Below are 13,819 nucleotides of genomic sequence, written 5' to 3' on the forward strand. Positions count from 1 at the left end.
CCACTGCACCACTGAGCCCACACGAGAGAGACAAAGTGTTCTGCAGCTGCTCCAAAGCCTAATGTGCTGTAAGGAAGGAATTCAACAGGAAGCCCTGTGCCCTGCCTGGTTCAGCTGTCACTGCTGTAGAAAAACCCACAAAGGGTCAAATCCAGCTGCAGTAATTTTTGAAGTGCCTGTTGTCAGAGGCTCTCTCAAAACTTCTCTTGAGCTCAGATGTCAGCAGTGAGAAGAAGCTGAATTCCTCTCCTTGCCAAAGCAGTGCAGCCCTTTGCTGTGTGGAGTCCTTGCTCCTCCTGCAGCACCAGGGCAGCACTGAAATCCTGCATGGATGTTGGAAATACCAATCCTGAGAGTCTTGAGCAAGAAAATATCCCACATGAGATCCTCAGAGACCTGCAGACCTGCTGTTTTCCCCTTGGCTAGGCAACAAACCACACTGAGGGCCATTCTCCATTAAGAGTTTGCTGACTTGGACTCATGGGGCTTGTGTAGAGTGGAGAAGCTGTTACCAGAGCCAGGATGGATCCTCTGTGGGCTCCAGCTGGGCCATGGCTCGGTCCTGCAGAGGTCCTGAGCCACACTGGCATGTGTGGCATGTCCCCAGCCTGACTCAGCTCTGCCCTGGTGCCCGTCATGCCCTGCTAGCAGAGAGAGCTGCTCCTTGCTGTGTGAGCCCAGGGCAGGGAGGATGGAGCAGAAATGCCTTATATGGACCCCTAGCACCCACCTCTGCCCTGCCCCAGGGATACAGATCTGAGGGCCAGGGCCCTCTCACCTCTTACGCCGAGCCTGACTCACTTGTTTGCTTTTTCCCAGCGGTTCAAGGCCAGTGGATGCTCCTGGTGGGATGAATCAGGCTTTACGTAAACAACCCCAGATCTGGCTGAACTTCAGGAGCATTCAAGCAGCTCTTGCTGACGGGTACTCCTGTGCCTGGCCCTTCTGGACATGTCTCCACAGGCACAGCATCACTTCAGGGGCTGCTGGGGGCTTTGGAGGATGCTGAGGGACAGGGGTGGGACAGGCTGCACACAGAGGGTGAGGGCAGATGTTTAGGAGTGCTGAGCTCTATTTCTGGCAGCAGGATTTTGGCCAACTCAACACATTTCTTTGCAACTCCACTTGAAACCAGGAAGGCTTATTACATCCCTCTCTTCTTCCTAGCGACGCCACAGGAGCTAATTGAATTTGGTTTGTAAAGCACTTGCAAAAGCACAGCCTAAATGAGGTGTCAAAGCTGGGGCTGTGATTATTTCAGCCAGCAGGAGCTGCCCCTTTCCTTGGATATTTATTGTTCCTGTCTCTACTTTATTTTTATGAATTCCACACATACTGGCATGTTTTCAAAGTCAACAATGCTAACAGAATTACGCTCTAAATGTGAAAGCAGGCACAGTGGAAAATGCTTTCTGCCATAAAGCGGGAGATAAAAGGATCTGTCAACGAACATCAGGTTTATTGCAGAGGGGAGAGCAAACAACATCCTGCTCCAGCACGTGTGATGAGCAGGTGGGCGCTTGGAGCTGCTGGACAGCTCACACACGCTGTGCCAGTGCCACTTGTGAGGTCTGGAATTTGGGGGGCCTTTCTGGAGGGTGTTTGGGCTGGCAGATGAGCAGCTGTGCTCCAAACCTCCAGGTGTGATGCTGGAGGTGATGGGATTTGCTGTACAAAACCACTGTGCCATCCCCTCTGTGCTAACAGCAGGGTTGGGTCCTGCTTTGGTATCATAATGACAAATCTAACAAGGACGAGGAAAGTCCTGCAGGACTCTGCCCTAGCAGGAGATCCCTGCAAGGATTAAATGCACTTTCTGGTAAAGCTGCTGGATTTTCAGTGCTTACCTAGGAAGGTCCCAGTGAATCCCAGTGCTAAGAAGCTGGAGGTGACAAACAAGGTCCCTACAGCCAAGATGGCCAAGCCTGAGTAGTAGGTCCAGTGGCAGTCCCAGCCCTCCAGCTTCGGCTGGCTCTTCACGGCTTCTGTGAAGCTGTTGGGGAGACAACAAGGGCTGTTAAAAGCAGCAATTCATAATTAACATCACTCACGTCTCCCTGGGAGATGTGCAGCTTTAGGAAGCTGCTGAGGAGGTCCCCTCTTCAGATCCCTTTTTCCTACTCAACCTCCCAATGGGAGAAGCAATCAGCTGAAGACTGTGAGGAGCCAGGGCCTGACCTGGGGCAGCTATTTCTACTCACAACCCTTGCTCACACCTGGAAATACCACTCCCACTGACTTGTGATATCAAATTCTTTGCCTTATTCACCAAATCCCATTTTTCATCCTGACTGAGAGCTCTGGGACAGACGCCCTTGCAAACGCTGGAGGCTGCGATGCCTGGAAGGGCTGGGAACAATTGGCTGGATTATCTCGTGCTCCCACCCCCGTTCCCCTCCATCAAAATATTTTGCAGCTTTCATGTGTGAGCCACGTGCCCAGGAGTGATTCACGGCTGGAGCTGACAGTCAGGGGGAGGATTGGAACAGCAAAAGGAAAATACGAGAGACGAGGCGTCCTCGAGTGTGAGCACAGCTCCTCCCTCCCAGGCTGGGGCAGGCATTCTGGGTCTGGCCTTCCAAATACTCAATTTATGATTGGAATAATGGTGAGCCCTCCCTTCAGCCCCTGAGCTCTGCCCAGGGCAGGGCTTGGCAGGCTCAGCATGGCACACGGCTCCCACACGAAGGCGCGGTGACAAAGGAGACAACGCTGTGATTAAAAAACACCATTAATAACATGAGAGGAGGTAACAGACCCACAGAGCTCTACACAGTGTTTCTCCGCATGTTGTTGACACATGAGGTAGGAAACTTTGAGCCTTTTTTTAATGAGCACCCTGGAGGCTGAAATTCAAGTGGAATAACAGCTCTGCTGCGCCTCTGGCCACCACTGTCTGTCAGGGCCAGGAGTTATTCCTGCCCACAGGCCTGGGCTCCTCAGCTGGAGAGTGCTTCCATAATGCTACCTGCAGGGCTTTTTTCCCTGGAGTCCATCTTCCCTAAGCCCTGCAAACCTCTGGACTTTCCCTCTTGCACAAATAAAAGCCAAAAGAGACAGTCCTGCCTGCGTGGCTGAAGGCCAGGCAGCTGGAACCACATCTTTCAAAGGACTGATGGCAAGTTCATGCACCAAGCAAGCCCTGCATAATACTTAACTCTGTGGTTTAGAAACCTGGATGATATCCTGTGCTCACTTTGAGCTTGCTCCCACTAGGCTTTCTATTGTTGAGGAGTTTTTAGGAGCCCAGCACAAGACATTCAATCATCAGTTTGGATTGGAGCAAGGAAACAAAACATGGAATAAATGTAATACCCTCAGAACCGAGCAAAACCACGGCATCTGGGTGATTTACACCCTGGAAATTACAGGGAAATTCCTTTTCCCAGGAGCCAAGCACAGACAGAGGAACAGCAGCGTGGCCCCAGGCAATGCAGGCACAGTCCCCAGGGCTGGCCCTCCTCCAGTGCCCAGCACAGCTCCCTGTGCTCACCAGGCTCACACTGCCTTGGCTCAAAATCATTTCTGATGGGAAGACACAAATCTGGCTGCACAGGGAAGCAGCAGCAGCTGCAGAATCCTTTGCATCATCTCTGTGATGGTTATTTTTAAATGACACAAGTCTCCTCTACGAGGAAGCCAAAAAATCCGTGTCCCTGCCACCAGCACTGGCTGGGTTTGGGAGGAAAGCAATGCCCCTGAAGGGATGTGCCTTTCTGCCCGAGGAATCCTGGCCTGGCTGTGCACTCCAAACACACCCTGGCATCCCTGGGGATGCTCTGCAGCTCCTTCCTCACACAGAGGAGGATGTGCTTTTCAAAGCATGAGGGTTTGGCTCCACATCTGGCCAGGATATCCAGAGGGCACCAGCACCAGGAAGGATTTCTGATCCTCAGGGAGGCAAACCTGGGACAGCAATGCTGTGCTGGAACCCACCTGGATCCCAGGCATTGGCAAAGAGATGGCAAAGCAGAAAGGGGTACAGCAAGAGCAAAGCCCTCAGAGCCTGCTTCTTGCTCTGGATGAGCTGGATCCACACCCTGTCACATCCCTGGGGCTCCTTTGTCCCATGCTGATGACCTGACTCGGTCTCGGAACATTGAACAAAGGTGGCTTCAAGAACACAAACTGGTTGGCTGGGAATCAGCACTGGAAGTTTTGCAACCAGCACATGGCTTGGTTTGTTTTGGCAAAGCTGTCTCTCCTGCTCCAGATGATCCCATCCTTCCTCTCCATGGTTGGATAGGCCTGCATTAGTTATTCTCATCAGCATGTCTTGCTCAGTTCCCTGCTGTCTGGCTTACAGCTAGGGAGGGAGGTGTTTGCAGGGAGATAATGGACTGCCTTTCCCTCTAGGAATGGTTTATATCTTCCTAAACACACTCTGTATTTGCATTAAACATGATGCGCTCAGGAGTTTTCAGAATTGGTAAATAAACCTTTTAAGCATTTATGATGCTGGGCCGTGACAAGCAGCACGGAGCCATCAATTATTGCAGCATCCACCAGGGTGAGGGAGCCTCCCTGGCAGGGAAGGACAAGGTTTTGGGGCATTTCCCTTGCTAGGGAGCTGGTCTCCTGAAATATGACATATTTCAGTCTGTCATGAAACCAGTCCCTTCTTCATGTGCCTCTGAGTCACGTTGGTGACAACATTTATTTCAGGCTCAGGACAAGGCAGCAGCACAGCTCAGCATCCAAGGGACAACAATTAGAGCCAGGCTTTGTCCCAGTAGCTGGAACTGCATTCTGTGCTGAGCTGAGCCATTGCCATGGTGAGGAGCATCCCTCCCTCCTTCAGCACAGGGGAGGGTGCCGAGGCTGAGACCTACTTTGGTCACATCCCTGGCTGCTGTCATGAGGATGCCTGTCCCCATGGCAGGGATTGGAAGATGCCCCCAGCTTTTGAAAAGGGAAAATAGGGCAGTGGGGCTTCCCCTGACACCTCCCCACATTTGCCAGTTTGAAGCACAACACCAGAGGCACACATTCTGCACCAGCTGGGAAAAGCTCAAATCTTTCAAGTCTGCTTCAAACTGGCAGATTTGGCTAATTCCTGCCAGGATAGGAGTAGCCAAGACAGTGGGAATTGTTCTGCCCACCCTTCCCAAAAACAGAGTGGTGCTTGCTCAGACACTCAGAGGGTCTTATCAGTGCTCTGTGGCAATCCCAGGATGGTTTGGGTTGGAAGGGATCTTAAAGACCATCCAATTCCAAGCCCTGCCATGGGCAGGGACACCTTCCACCATCCCAGGGTGCTCCAAACCCCACCCGTATATGCCTACATTATCCAAACTATTTGTCATCAATACACTTTCAATTAACATTCCTCTATATTTCCTACTACCAAAAATAAAGATCAACCATCATCATCACTCCACAACCATCCCCAAACAAACATAGAACTAACCCCAGAACTGGGGTTGGACACTTGGACACTTCCAGGGATGGGGAAGCCACAGCTTCTCTGGGCAACCTGTGTATCCTCATAAAACATTTCCTCATAAAAAAATTCTTCCTTATATCTAGTCTGAACCTCTCCTCTTTCTGTCTGCCACATAATATACCACACGAACTGGAAAACCACTCAAAGTGGCTGTGCACTATGGGGATGGACATGTCACACCAGTGGGTTCACAGAAGTGGGAGTGAGGGAAAGGGGCAGCAGATCCTCTGGCTGGGACACGGACAGGACGTGCAGCCAGGTTTGCACAGCAGGTGCTGATTTATTCAACCAGAAAACTCAACGAGTCACAGTCCTAAACACATCCCCAAAGGCCACGTGGAGCAGGAAGAAAACACAGAAATACTGTACTCAAAGAGAAGCTGAGGTTTCTAGGTCTTGTTGGGAGCATCTCAACAGTGGCCCCCACCAAGTGCATTTTGTCATCCCTCTCCTCCAAAGGAGGACAAAGACCTCGTCCAGCAAACTGGGTCGCTGCAGGGAGCAGCCCAGCAGTGCTGCCTGACTGATCCCAAAAAGCAGCCTGGAAACTGGGGCTGAGCAGCACAATTGGAGCAGAATTGGGCCAGGGGCCAGCAGGCAGCAAGGAAGCAGCAGTGGAACAGGCAAGCAGGGTTCTGGTGACAACAGCCACCACTGCAAGGTGCCACAGTCACCGTGTGGGGCGTCTGTCTGTCCCCCACGCTGGAGGTTTTGTTCTTCTTGGCTAAAGGAGGCAACAGGGATAAAAATTACCCAGTGGTGCCCAGCAGCACAAGCTGCAACAAAAGATCTTGTTCATTAGAAAACAGCAACCTCAACAGCACTGAAATCGTCCTGCCGATACCACGGGCAATTGTCAGCCCGGTCATCATCCTCACAGCTTCTTCTGCCAATAATGACTTTGCTTTTCTGACAGCACTGGGGTGTGTGTGTTATTTAGGTCAGCTGGGGGCTGTGGCAGCTTCTCCCCCTGCCTTACATCCGAGCTGTGAGGTTTCCTCATCTGGATGCCGTGGGCAGGAGGTGCTGTTGGCTCCCTGGAGCTTTTCTGAGCAGGTATCAGATATTTCTGGCACTCAGCTCACAGGGGGCACCAGCTCTGTCAGGCCATGCTCGATTCCCATCATCAACCTTGGTCACTTCTGCACACAGGGCCCTGTGGTTCTGGGATCGATGCCATTTACAGCACACTCATTCAGGTGCCAGCTCACAAAATTAAACAGGATTGAGGATAAGGTGAGAGGCACTACCTGGCAATGACAAACAACCCCTTTTCTGTGTAAAATCCCGTCCCAGGGCAGATTTATTTTCCTGGAAGCATCAGCTCCAAGTGAGAAATCCACACAGGAGTCAATATCCAGAGTGTGGCATCAATGCTGGACTTGATGCCAGGCTGCAGATGCCAGGGGCACTGGCTGGCACAGCCTCTGTGGGGTCACACTGAGACACCCCAACACCTGCAGCCCTCCCAGTCAAGGTGTGCATGCAGGTTGCCTTTAAGCTCAGGCAAACATCCTGAGACCCTCGAGGAGGGAGGCTCAGAACCTCCCTGTGCACCTGCCCAAGGGTGGGGAGGGTGCCAGGGTGTGCCAAAGGCAGTGCAGGGAGGTTTGGAGGCAGTGCCAGTGGCTAATTGTGAGTAAACTGATACAGGGAAAGATACCAACAACGTGGTGAGGGAGGAGAGAGAGACAGTGGATGTGAGTTTGGAGGACAGTGAAGGTTGTCACGTCCCATGTCACACAGATAACAGCCACAAACGGCACACAGTTCAAAAGTTCAGGAGTTGTTTTCACAGATTAAAACCTCGGTGATGGAAGTTCCTTGCTTCTTGCGGAAAGAAACTGTTGTAATGAAAATAATCATTGCAGCAAAGCAATTAAGGATGCTTGTCTTGTGCACTTGACTAAGCAGGTCCCCTCTGGTCACAGGTCAGTCTGGATCGCAAGCCAAGGCTGATAATGAAGCTGAGAGCTGGGAAGCATCTAATTGCTTAATTGAGCACAAAGACATGCCTTTCTTACAAGCAAAGCATCCTTTTGGAGCTGAGCTGGCACGAGAGCCTCAGGGTGCTGGGCTGAGGGAGGACCCCAGCACAGAGCCCACGTGGGGTGGGTGGTGATGCAGAAACACATCCTGGCTCCCAGGTGCTGTCAGCTAAAATGCCAACCCACCCCCAAATTCTGTCTGCTCTGCCCTCCTCTCCTCCGCCTCCAGCATGGAGCCTTTCAAAAACTCAGCTGCAAAAAGGAAGGAGGCTTTTAAAACCAAAGGAAACATCCCCTGGGCTCCTCATCGCTCCCTGGCAGCCCCACCCACGTAACAAGTCCCCAGAGCAGGAAAAGAGGAGTTTTAGAGGCTGGATTACAGCACTGGAGGTGGAGGGGCCCCTGAGGCTGCCTTTCTGCTCACTATCAGCAGCCCTCACACTCTGCACAAGCCACCCTGGCCACGGTGCCAGGCACAGCCCGTGCCAAGGGATGGTCTCCAAGGGGCTGAGGAGCAGAAAACCTGCTCAGAGAATAAAATAAAGGGAAAAGCAAGATAGCAAGAGCAGGTTAGACATGTCTCTCCCAGCAGCACTGGTCACTGAGATGACAGTGACTGTGTCACACAAAGCCCCTCTGGTCAGTGGAACCCTGGGCTGGCCCTGGCTGCATCATCCTGCAAGGGTAAGGGGCAGGATGAATCCTTGGCAAGCAGCAAAAGCTCCCCAGGCTGGAGCAATGAGCCTTGGGCAGCCCTGGAGGGCTCCCTGAGCTGGGAATGGAGGCAGTGAGGCTCCCAGGCGTGTTTGGGGTAACTCCAGCAGCTGCTGCTCTGATGATCACCCTGGCACCACCCAATCCCTCCCACAGTTAAGGGCTTGCCTTGCCAGAAGAGCCTGCAAAGCCTGCAAGCCTTCACTCAGGCCAACTTCAGCACCAAGGAAAGAGGAGTGAATCACCCAACCACGTGGAAACATCTGAGCAAAATAAACTTTCCATTGCAACAATTGGCTTTGGCCCCTCAGGATGTGTGCTGCTGGGGCTGAGCTGCCCCATCTTCCAAAGCCTCTCCTCCAAATCCAAGGTGCAGAGGGGGCTTTTCCAGCCCCTGGATTGACCTTGCTGTTTCCTTCAGGGCCCAACTGTTGTGCTGCACAGGCAGAGCCAAACCCAGTGAGTCCCCCAGTCCCCACAGACTCAGAGACAGAGCAGAGCCAGCCCTGGTGGGACTCTGCAGGGGCAAAGTGTGGCACAGTGCCAGGACACACGAGGCCACTTTGGCTCTCCCAGCAGCTCCCACTCAGTGCCTTGCTGTGACCCACGAGCCTCATTGACCCAGGAGCCAGCAGGACCACTGGAAATGAAGATTGTCCCTCCACCAGCTGTGTTTTTAATTAAAGGCAAGGACAAGGCTTTGCATTGCTTCCCAGACAACAAGTGACTATGTAATTTGTGCAAGAGACTGTCGAGACATTCTCCAGCAAAATGCAAGCCTGCTGTGTCACTAAGACATCAGCAGCACACACACATGCCCTCTGCATTCGATTATAGCCTTGTTCACTGCAAGCTTTCTTTCAGTTTCTGCCATCAGCAGTGGCTGGGACAAACACAGAAGGGCAAGGGCAGGTCCTGGTGTCACTTCCAGGAAAGCAGAGCTCTTAAATACATGTGCAAATTCCAACCTGAGAACTCTGCGCCTGGGAAATTACCCAGAGTACTAAACAACCCATTAGCTGTGACCCTGGTATAATTGAACCTGGGAATTTAGTGAGTCTGTCTCTCCTAACAGCAGTGGAGATAAAGCCAAACAGATCACAGATAAATTGCTGGCATTGAGGAAATCTTCTGCAGTAAAACCTCTCTGCTGCACTGGGAACGTTAAAGGACATATTCCCATGGAGAATGGTGTATCAGTCATACAATACTATTAGCTAGCACAGGTAGTGTTTAGAGATAGCAGATAAGAGTTTCAAGAGACTGATTGTTAAGTGCACAGGTAATCCTGCTCTTCTGCACAGGAAACCGCGGCTCCTTAAAAGCAGCTTTCATTTTGTTTATGATTTTTACAAGAAAATTAAAAAATTGTGCTGTTACATATGATCCACCCTGTGTAAACAGCCCTGCCACCTGTGCTGCTCACAGGAGAGAGGAAACATCCCCAGGGAGCAGAGCAAGGTAACCTGTGACACTTAACAACCGCTGAGACCGATGGCTTTGCCATGCTGCTGCATCCCTCATCTTTATTACAAACCCTGGAATAAATCTGCTGCTGCCTGAACTTACCCAACCATGGAAAAGCAAAACGCTGGGGTTGGATCTAACACTGCTGAGCAAATGTCCCCTTTCCCCCTCACTCCAGAGGGGCATTTCTGTCCATGGATGTAGAGCAGCAGGGTGAGCTCCTTACCAGTGGCTGCGCACACAGTTGAGCAGCAGGATCACAGCCCCCAGGCAGTAACAGGCAGCACGGGGAGAGCCGAAGGTTTGGCTGAGTGCTCGTGTTTTGTGCTCCCATCTGGCTACCTGCAGAGACAAGGGAAAACAAAGTGGGTGGTTGGGGTGCCTGGAACACGCTGCCCCAGGAGCACAAATCCCACAGCCTTGGCCTCGCGCGCTCAGAACGCTTTGTCTGTGTGGCTTTGTGCAAGAAACAAGTGGAGGCCACTGATGGGACGTGGCTGAATCAAGCCTGGGGATGATTTCCAGCTCTTTCTCCCAGCTGGGCCAGACCCTGTTTGCATTGCATATGCCCTTGCACACGAGGTCAGCCAGCAGCACCAAAAAAAAGGCTCAAACGGGCTCAAGAGGCTCAAAAAAAAAAGAGAAAAAAACAAACCAGAAAATACCCTACACATCAGTTTTAGGGACTACAAGGTCATGTCTCCAACAAGGCTGAGAGACTTGCAAAGGCTGTCCCCCTGACCATCAGAAATGAGGCCCCTGCAGTGGATCCTAATATTGCTCTCCTGAAAGGAAAACAGGCATCCCTGAGTATGGGATACACCACAGGGATGCTCAGCTCTCATTTTCTGGGCTGTGGCATCTCCCACAAAAAAGTCCCAGGGGTTCCTGCCAGGAACAACCCCTCCCTCTGCACATCCAGAAAAGTTTGCAGGCTCTCCCTCAAGCTTCCCCAAGACAAGATCTGCCAGCTTTGCCCAGAGATCTCCTTCCACTTTAACCAGCTTAGCCTTCATTAGCACTCAGCAATTGTGGCCATTCAGGTTTAGTCTGCCCTCCTCACCCACCCCAGGCGGCAGTGACAGCCCAGGACTCTCACATCCACACACAGCATCCCTGGGGAGCTGTTAGCATCCTCCACAGCACACTTTTCCCTGGTTCCCATATTCAGCTCCCTGCTCTGCTGATGCTGATGGGCCCTTCCCAAACCACCCCACTGATGAGGATGTGCCCTCTCACCCTAGGGGCTGCTGCATGCAGGTGGTTGGAGCTGCTCCCAAAATCTGCAGAGCCAGACCCATCCCAGTCACCAAATCCAGGCCCAGAAGTCCCAGCTGATAAAAACCCTTACAGCTACTTTACCCTCTACCTTTCCTGCATCCCTGGGAAAGCTGCCGCTATATTTATCACCCTCTCAGGCTCCACTCTCAGGCACCAAGCTGGAGGTTTGGATCAGACATCAGACCCGAAATTCCAGCCAGGGAGAGAGAGCACACCTGGGCAATGAAGCAGGAAGTGGGAGTCAGCAGAACATCTCGGCACCAATTTGCTTCTCAGACATGGCTGGCACTTGATTAGCTCCAAATGCACTTCACTCCCTCGCCCGGAGCCTGGGCAGCTTTCAGGGGCACCTGCAGCCCAGCTCTCCATCTACTCTGAATGCATTTGGTAATTTATTGGCTCAATTTGAGCAGAAAAAGGCAGCTTTGCAGGTCTCGCTTTCTTCCCAGGCTGTTGCAGAAGCACAAAGTGCTGCTGGTGGAGGGGGACTGCTGCCTTCAGGAGGGGGGAACGATGAAAACCTCTGATAAGCAGGGGCACTGATTTCACATGCTGAGAGCTGATTCAATTAGTTATGCAATGATTGCTCTGAAATTACAAATCCACTCATGACAGAGAGAGCTGCTTCACTGCCTTTTTCTGGCTGGTATAAATAGTTTGTATTCTAAATTGAATTTAAAACACCGTGCGTCACGCTGCTGCTAAAATCGGAGCTGCTGTTTGAGTGCTGAGAGAGTGGAAAAAGAAATATAAGGTGCATTACCACCTTTGGAAAGCAAAAAAAGTGACCATACAGGTGACTTGAGTCACAGATGGAAAAACGGAGCCACGTGCCAGTTATCTGTACCAGCCTCCTAATTCCCTGGAAATTATTCTGGCAGCGTTTGCATGGATGGCAGCTCCTGGCTTGCTCAGGGAGCTTGGAAGAGCTCCTCAGCAGCAGCAGAGCTGAAGGAGAAGGAGAAGGCAGAGCCACTGGGATCAGAGGGAAGAGCTGGTGTGCTCCTGGGAGCCAGGGAGGCGGTCAGTGTAATCACCCTCACCTTTAGAAAGGCACATCTGGGCAGCAATCCCGGCATGAGGGGCCGTGCTCTGAGCCCTCCAGGCAGCAGCTGCCACGGCTGCCATGGGATCACTCCAGCACAGCCCCGTGTGTGCTGCAGCACACAGCTGGGACTGAGATGCCAACTCTTATTTAGCTGTCACAGCCTTCAGATGGGACCCCAGGCTCCTTTTCAAGGCCACACAGGAGCCATCCCAAGCAAAGCTGGGAGCCAGAGCGGGGCTGCAAGCGGCGGCACCCACCGGGCCCTGCGGCGATATTTCAGTAACAATTAATTAGTTCCGGTTCTGGTTCTATTCCTTGAACAGCTAATTAGTTCTGGCTGGGTTCTAATTTTCTAATTTTAGTCATTTTGAGCTAATATTAGCACTCGATCGACCCACAGCTACGCAGCAGCCTTAATGGCTTTATAAAATCGTGAGCTGATGTGTTGTTATTTACTGTGTGATGGATGCAAAATGCTTCCAGCATCTTCCATGGCTGTGTGTGGGACAGAGCAGGGCTGAGATCAGCAGTTTCCCAGGAGGCTGCAGCCATTCCTGGTGTGCTGTTTGTCCTCCCAGCTAAGGTGGGCACTGTGCTGACCATGAGCAAGCCCCATGTCAGGGCTGTGTGTCCTGGAAAAGCAGAGAAAGGAGCATTTTTATTTTTCTTCCAACTCCAAGTTTGGAAATGGAGTTAATACAAAATTTCCTGACTTACCCAAGGGTCAAAGCAATAGAAAAAATTCCCCTTCTTAAGCTCCCAGAACTCTGCTTTCACTTTAGGATACTTGGTGAGGGCTGCAAGTAATTTTTTTAATGTTTCCCCCAATGCTCGTTATTGAAATAAATCAAGGAGCGGATGTGGCTGCAAAGCCAGGGATGCTCTTGGGTCCCATGTTCTGCCTTTGGCAGGCCATTCTGGGGGCAGGCTCAGCTGGCTGATGTTCCCAGGGAATTGCTTCCTCCTAGACGTAAATTTGGGGCTGATTTCTACGTAACCGATCCAAGATATTTCCCCAACCACTCGGGCAAGTGCGTAAACAAAAATGAAAGCACAGGCACACATCCCCAGTGCCTGTCCTGATGGAAAATGGAAATGCTCTGCATTTCCTTCTCCCTTTTTTTGGGTAGGCAAACCACGAGCCACCTCGTGAAAGGCCACAAATAACCATTCAAAAAGCAATTTCATCTCAGGAACCTGCCTCGGCAGCGATCAACGGGAAATGCTCTTTCCAGCTCTGTGTGCATGGCAGACCACGGCCTCTCATTAATATTTAGTATTTGTTTGAAGGAAATTGATTCTTTTTGTCTGCCATCCAGGGAAGCTGCCTCCTGAACATGCTACATTTTAATTGCTCAGCCCCAGCTCTGAATTAGAGCCTTTGTGCTGTTTCATGTGACTCCATTGCTATATCTGGCTCGCCCCAGAGGTGGGCAAGGAAACCAGATAGCCCAAAGGCTCAGGACAAAGGGACACCTTGCATCTCAATGCAAATCAGTCATTTTATGTCCTCACATTGCCCCATCACCATGGTACCCAAAGAAAAACGTGCAGGGACTGATGAATTTAGCCTTGTGGCACTCCTGGGAGGCTGCGATGGATTAGCAGCTCCTTTCAAACCAAGGGAAACTGAGGCACAGGAGGATTGAGGCGAAAGTCTGCTTCTCCAGGGAGCAGGGTAGAGGGGCTGGGTCTACATCCTGCAAAATCCCATCATCCATCCAGGGAGATGCTCTGCACATTTCTTGGGATGCCCTTCCCCTGGACAAACTGTTGGCATGGAAATACTCAGTGTCCAAATCTGGGATGGAGAAAAGATGACAGCGAACAGGATGTCCTCCCTTCACATACCCATCCCACAGTATTTGACAGCAT

The 13,819-nt window shown here is 51.6% G+C and overlaps 1 protein-coding gene across 3 annotated transcripts in view; it reads right to left on the bottom strand.

The window, feature by feature from the left end:
• Nucleotides 1-13,819, bottom strand: part of PEMT (phosphatidylethanolamine N-methyltransferase) — a 41,993-nt gene that overhangs the window by 9,392 nt on the left and 18,782 nt on the right. For all 3 annotated transcript variants that reach the window (XM_064726135.1, XM_064726133.1, XM_064726134.1), the window contains exons 3-4: nucleotides 9,842-9,957; nucleotides 1,848-1,993 (exon numbers count right to left, since the gene is read on the bottom strand). In XM_064726135.1, the coding sequence (XP_064582205.1) occupies nucleotides 1,848-1,993; nucleotides 9,842-9,957 (262 nt within the window). The remainder of the gene's footprint in view (nucleotides 1-1,847; nucleotides 1,994-9,841; nucleotides 9,958-13,819) is intronic.

The sequence above is a fragment of the Zonotrichia leucophrys genome, chromosome 14 (genome assembly GCF_028769735.1).
Source record: "Zonotrichia leucophrys gambelii isolate GWCS_2022_RI chromosome 14, RI_Zleu_2.0, whole genome shotgun sequence".
NCBI lineage: Eukaryota > Metazoa > Chordata > Aves > Passeriformes > Passerellidae > Zonotrichia > Zonotrichia leucophrys.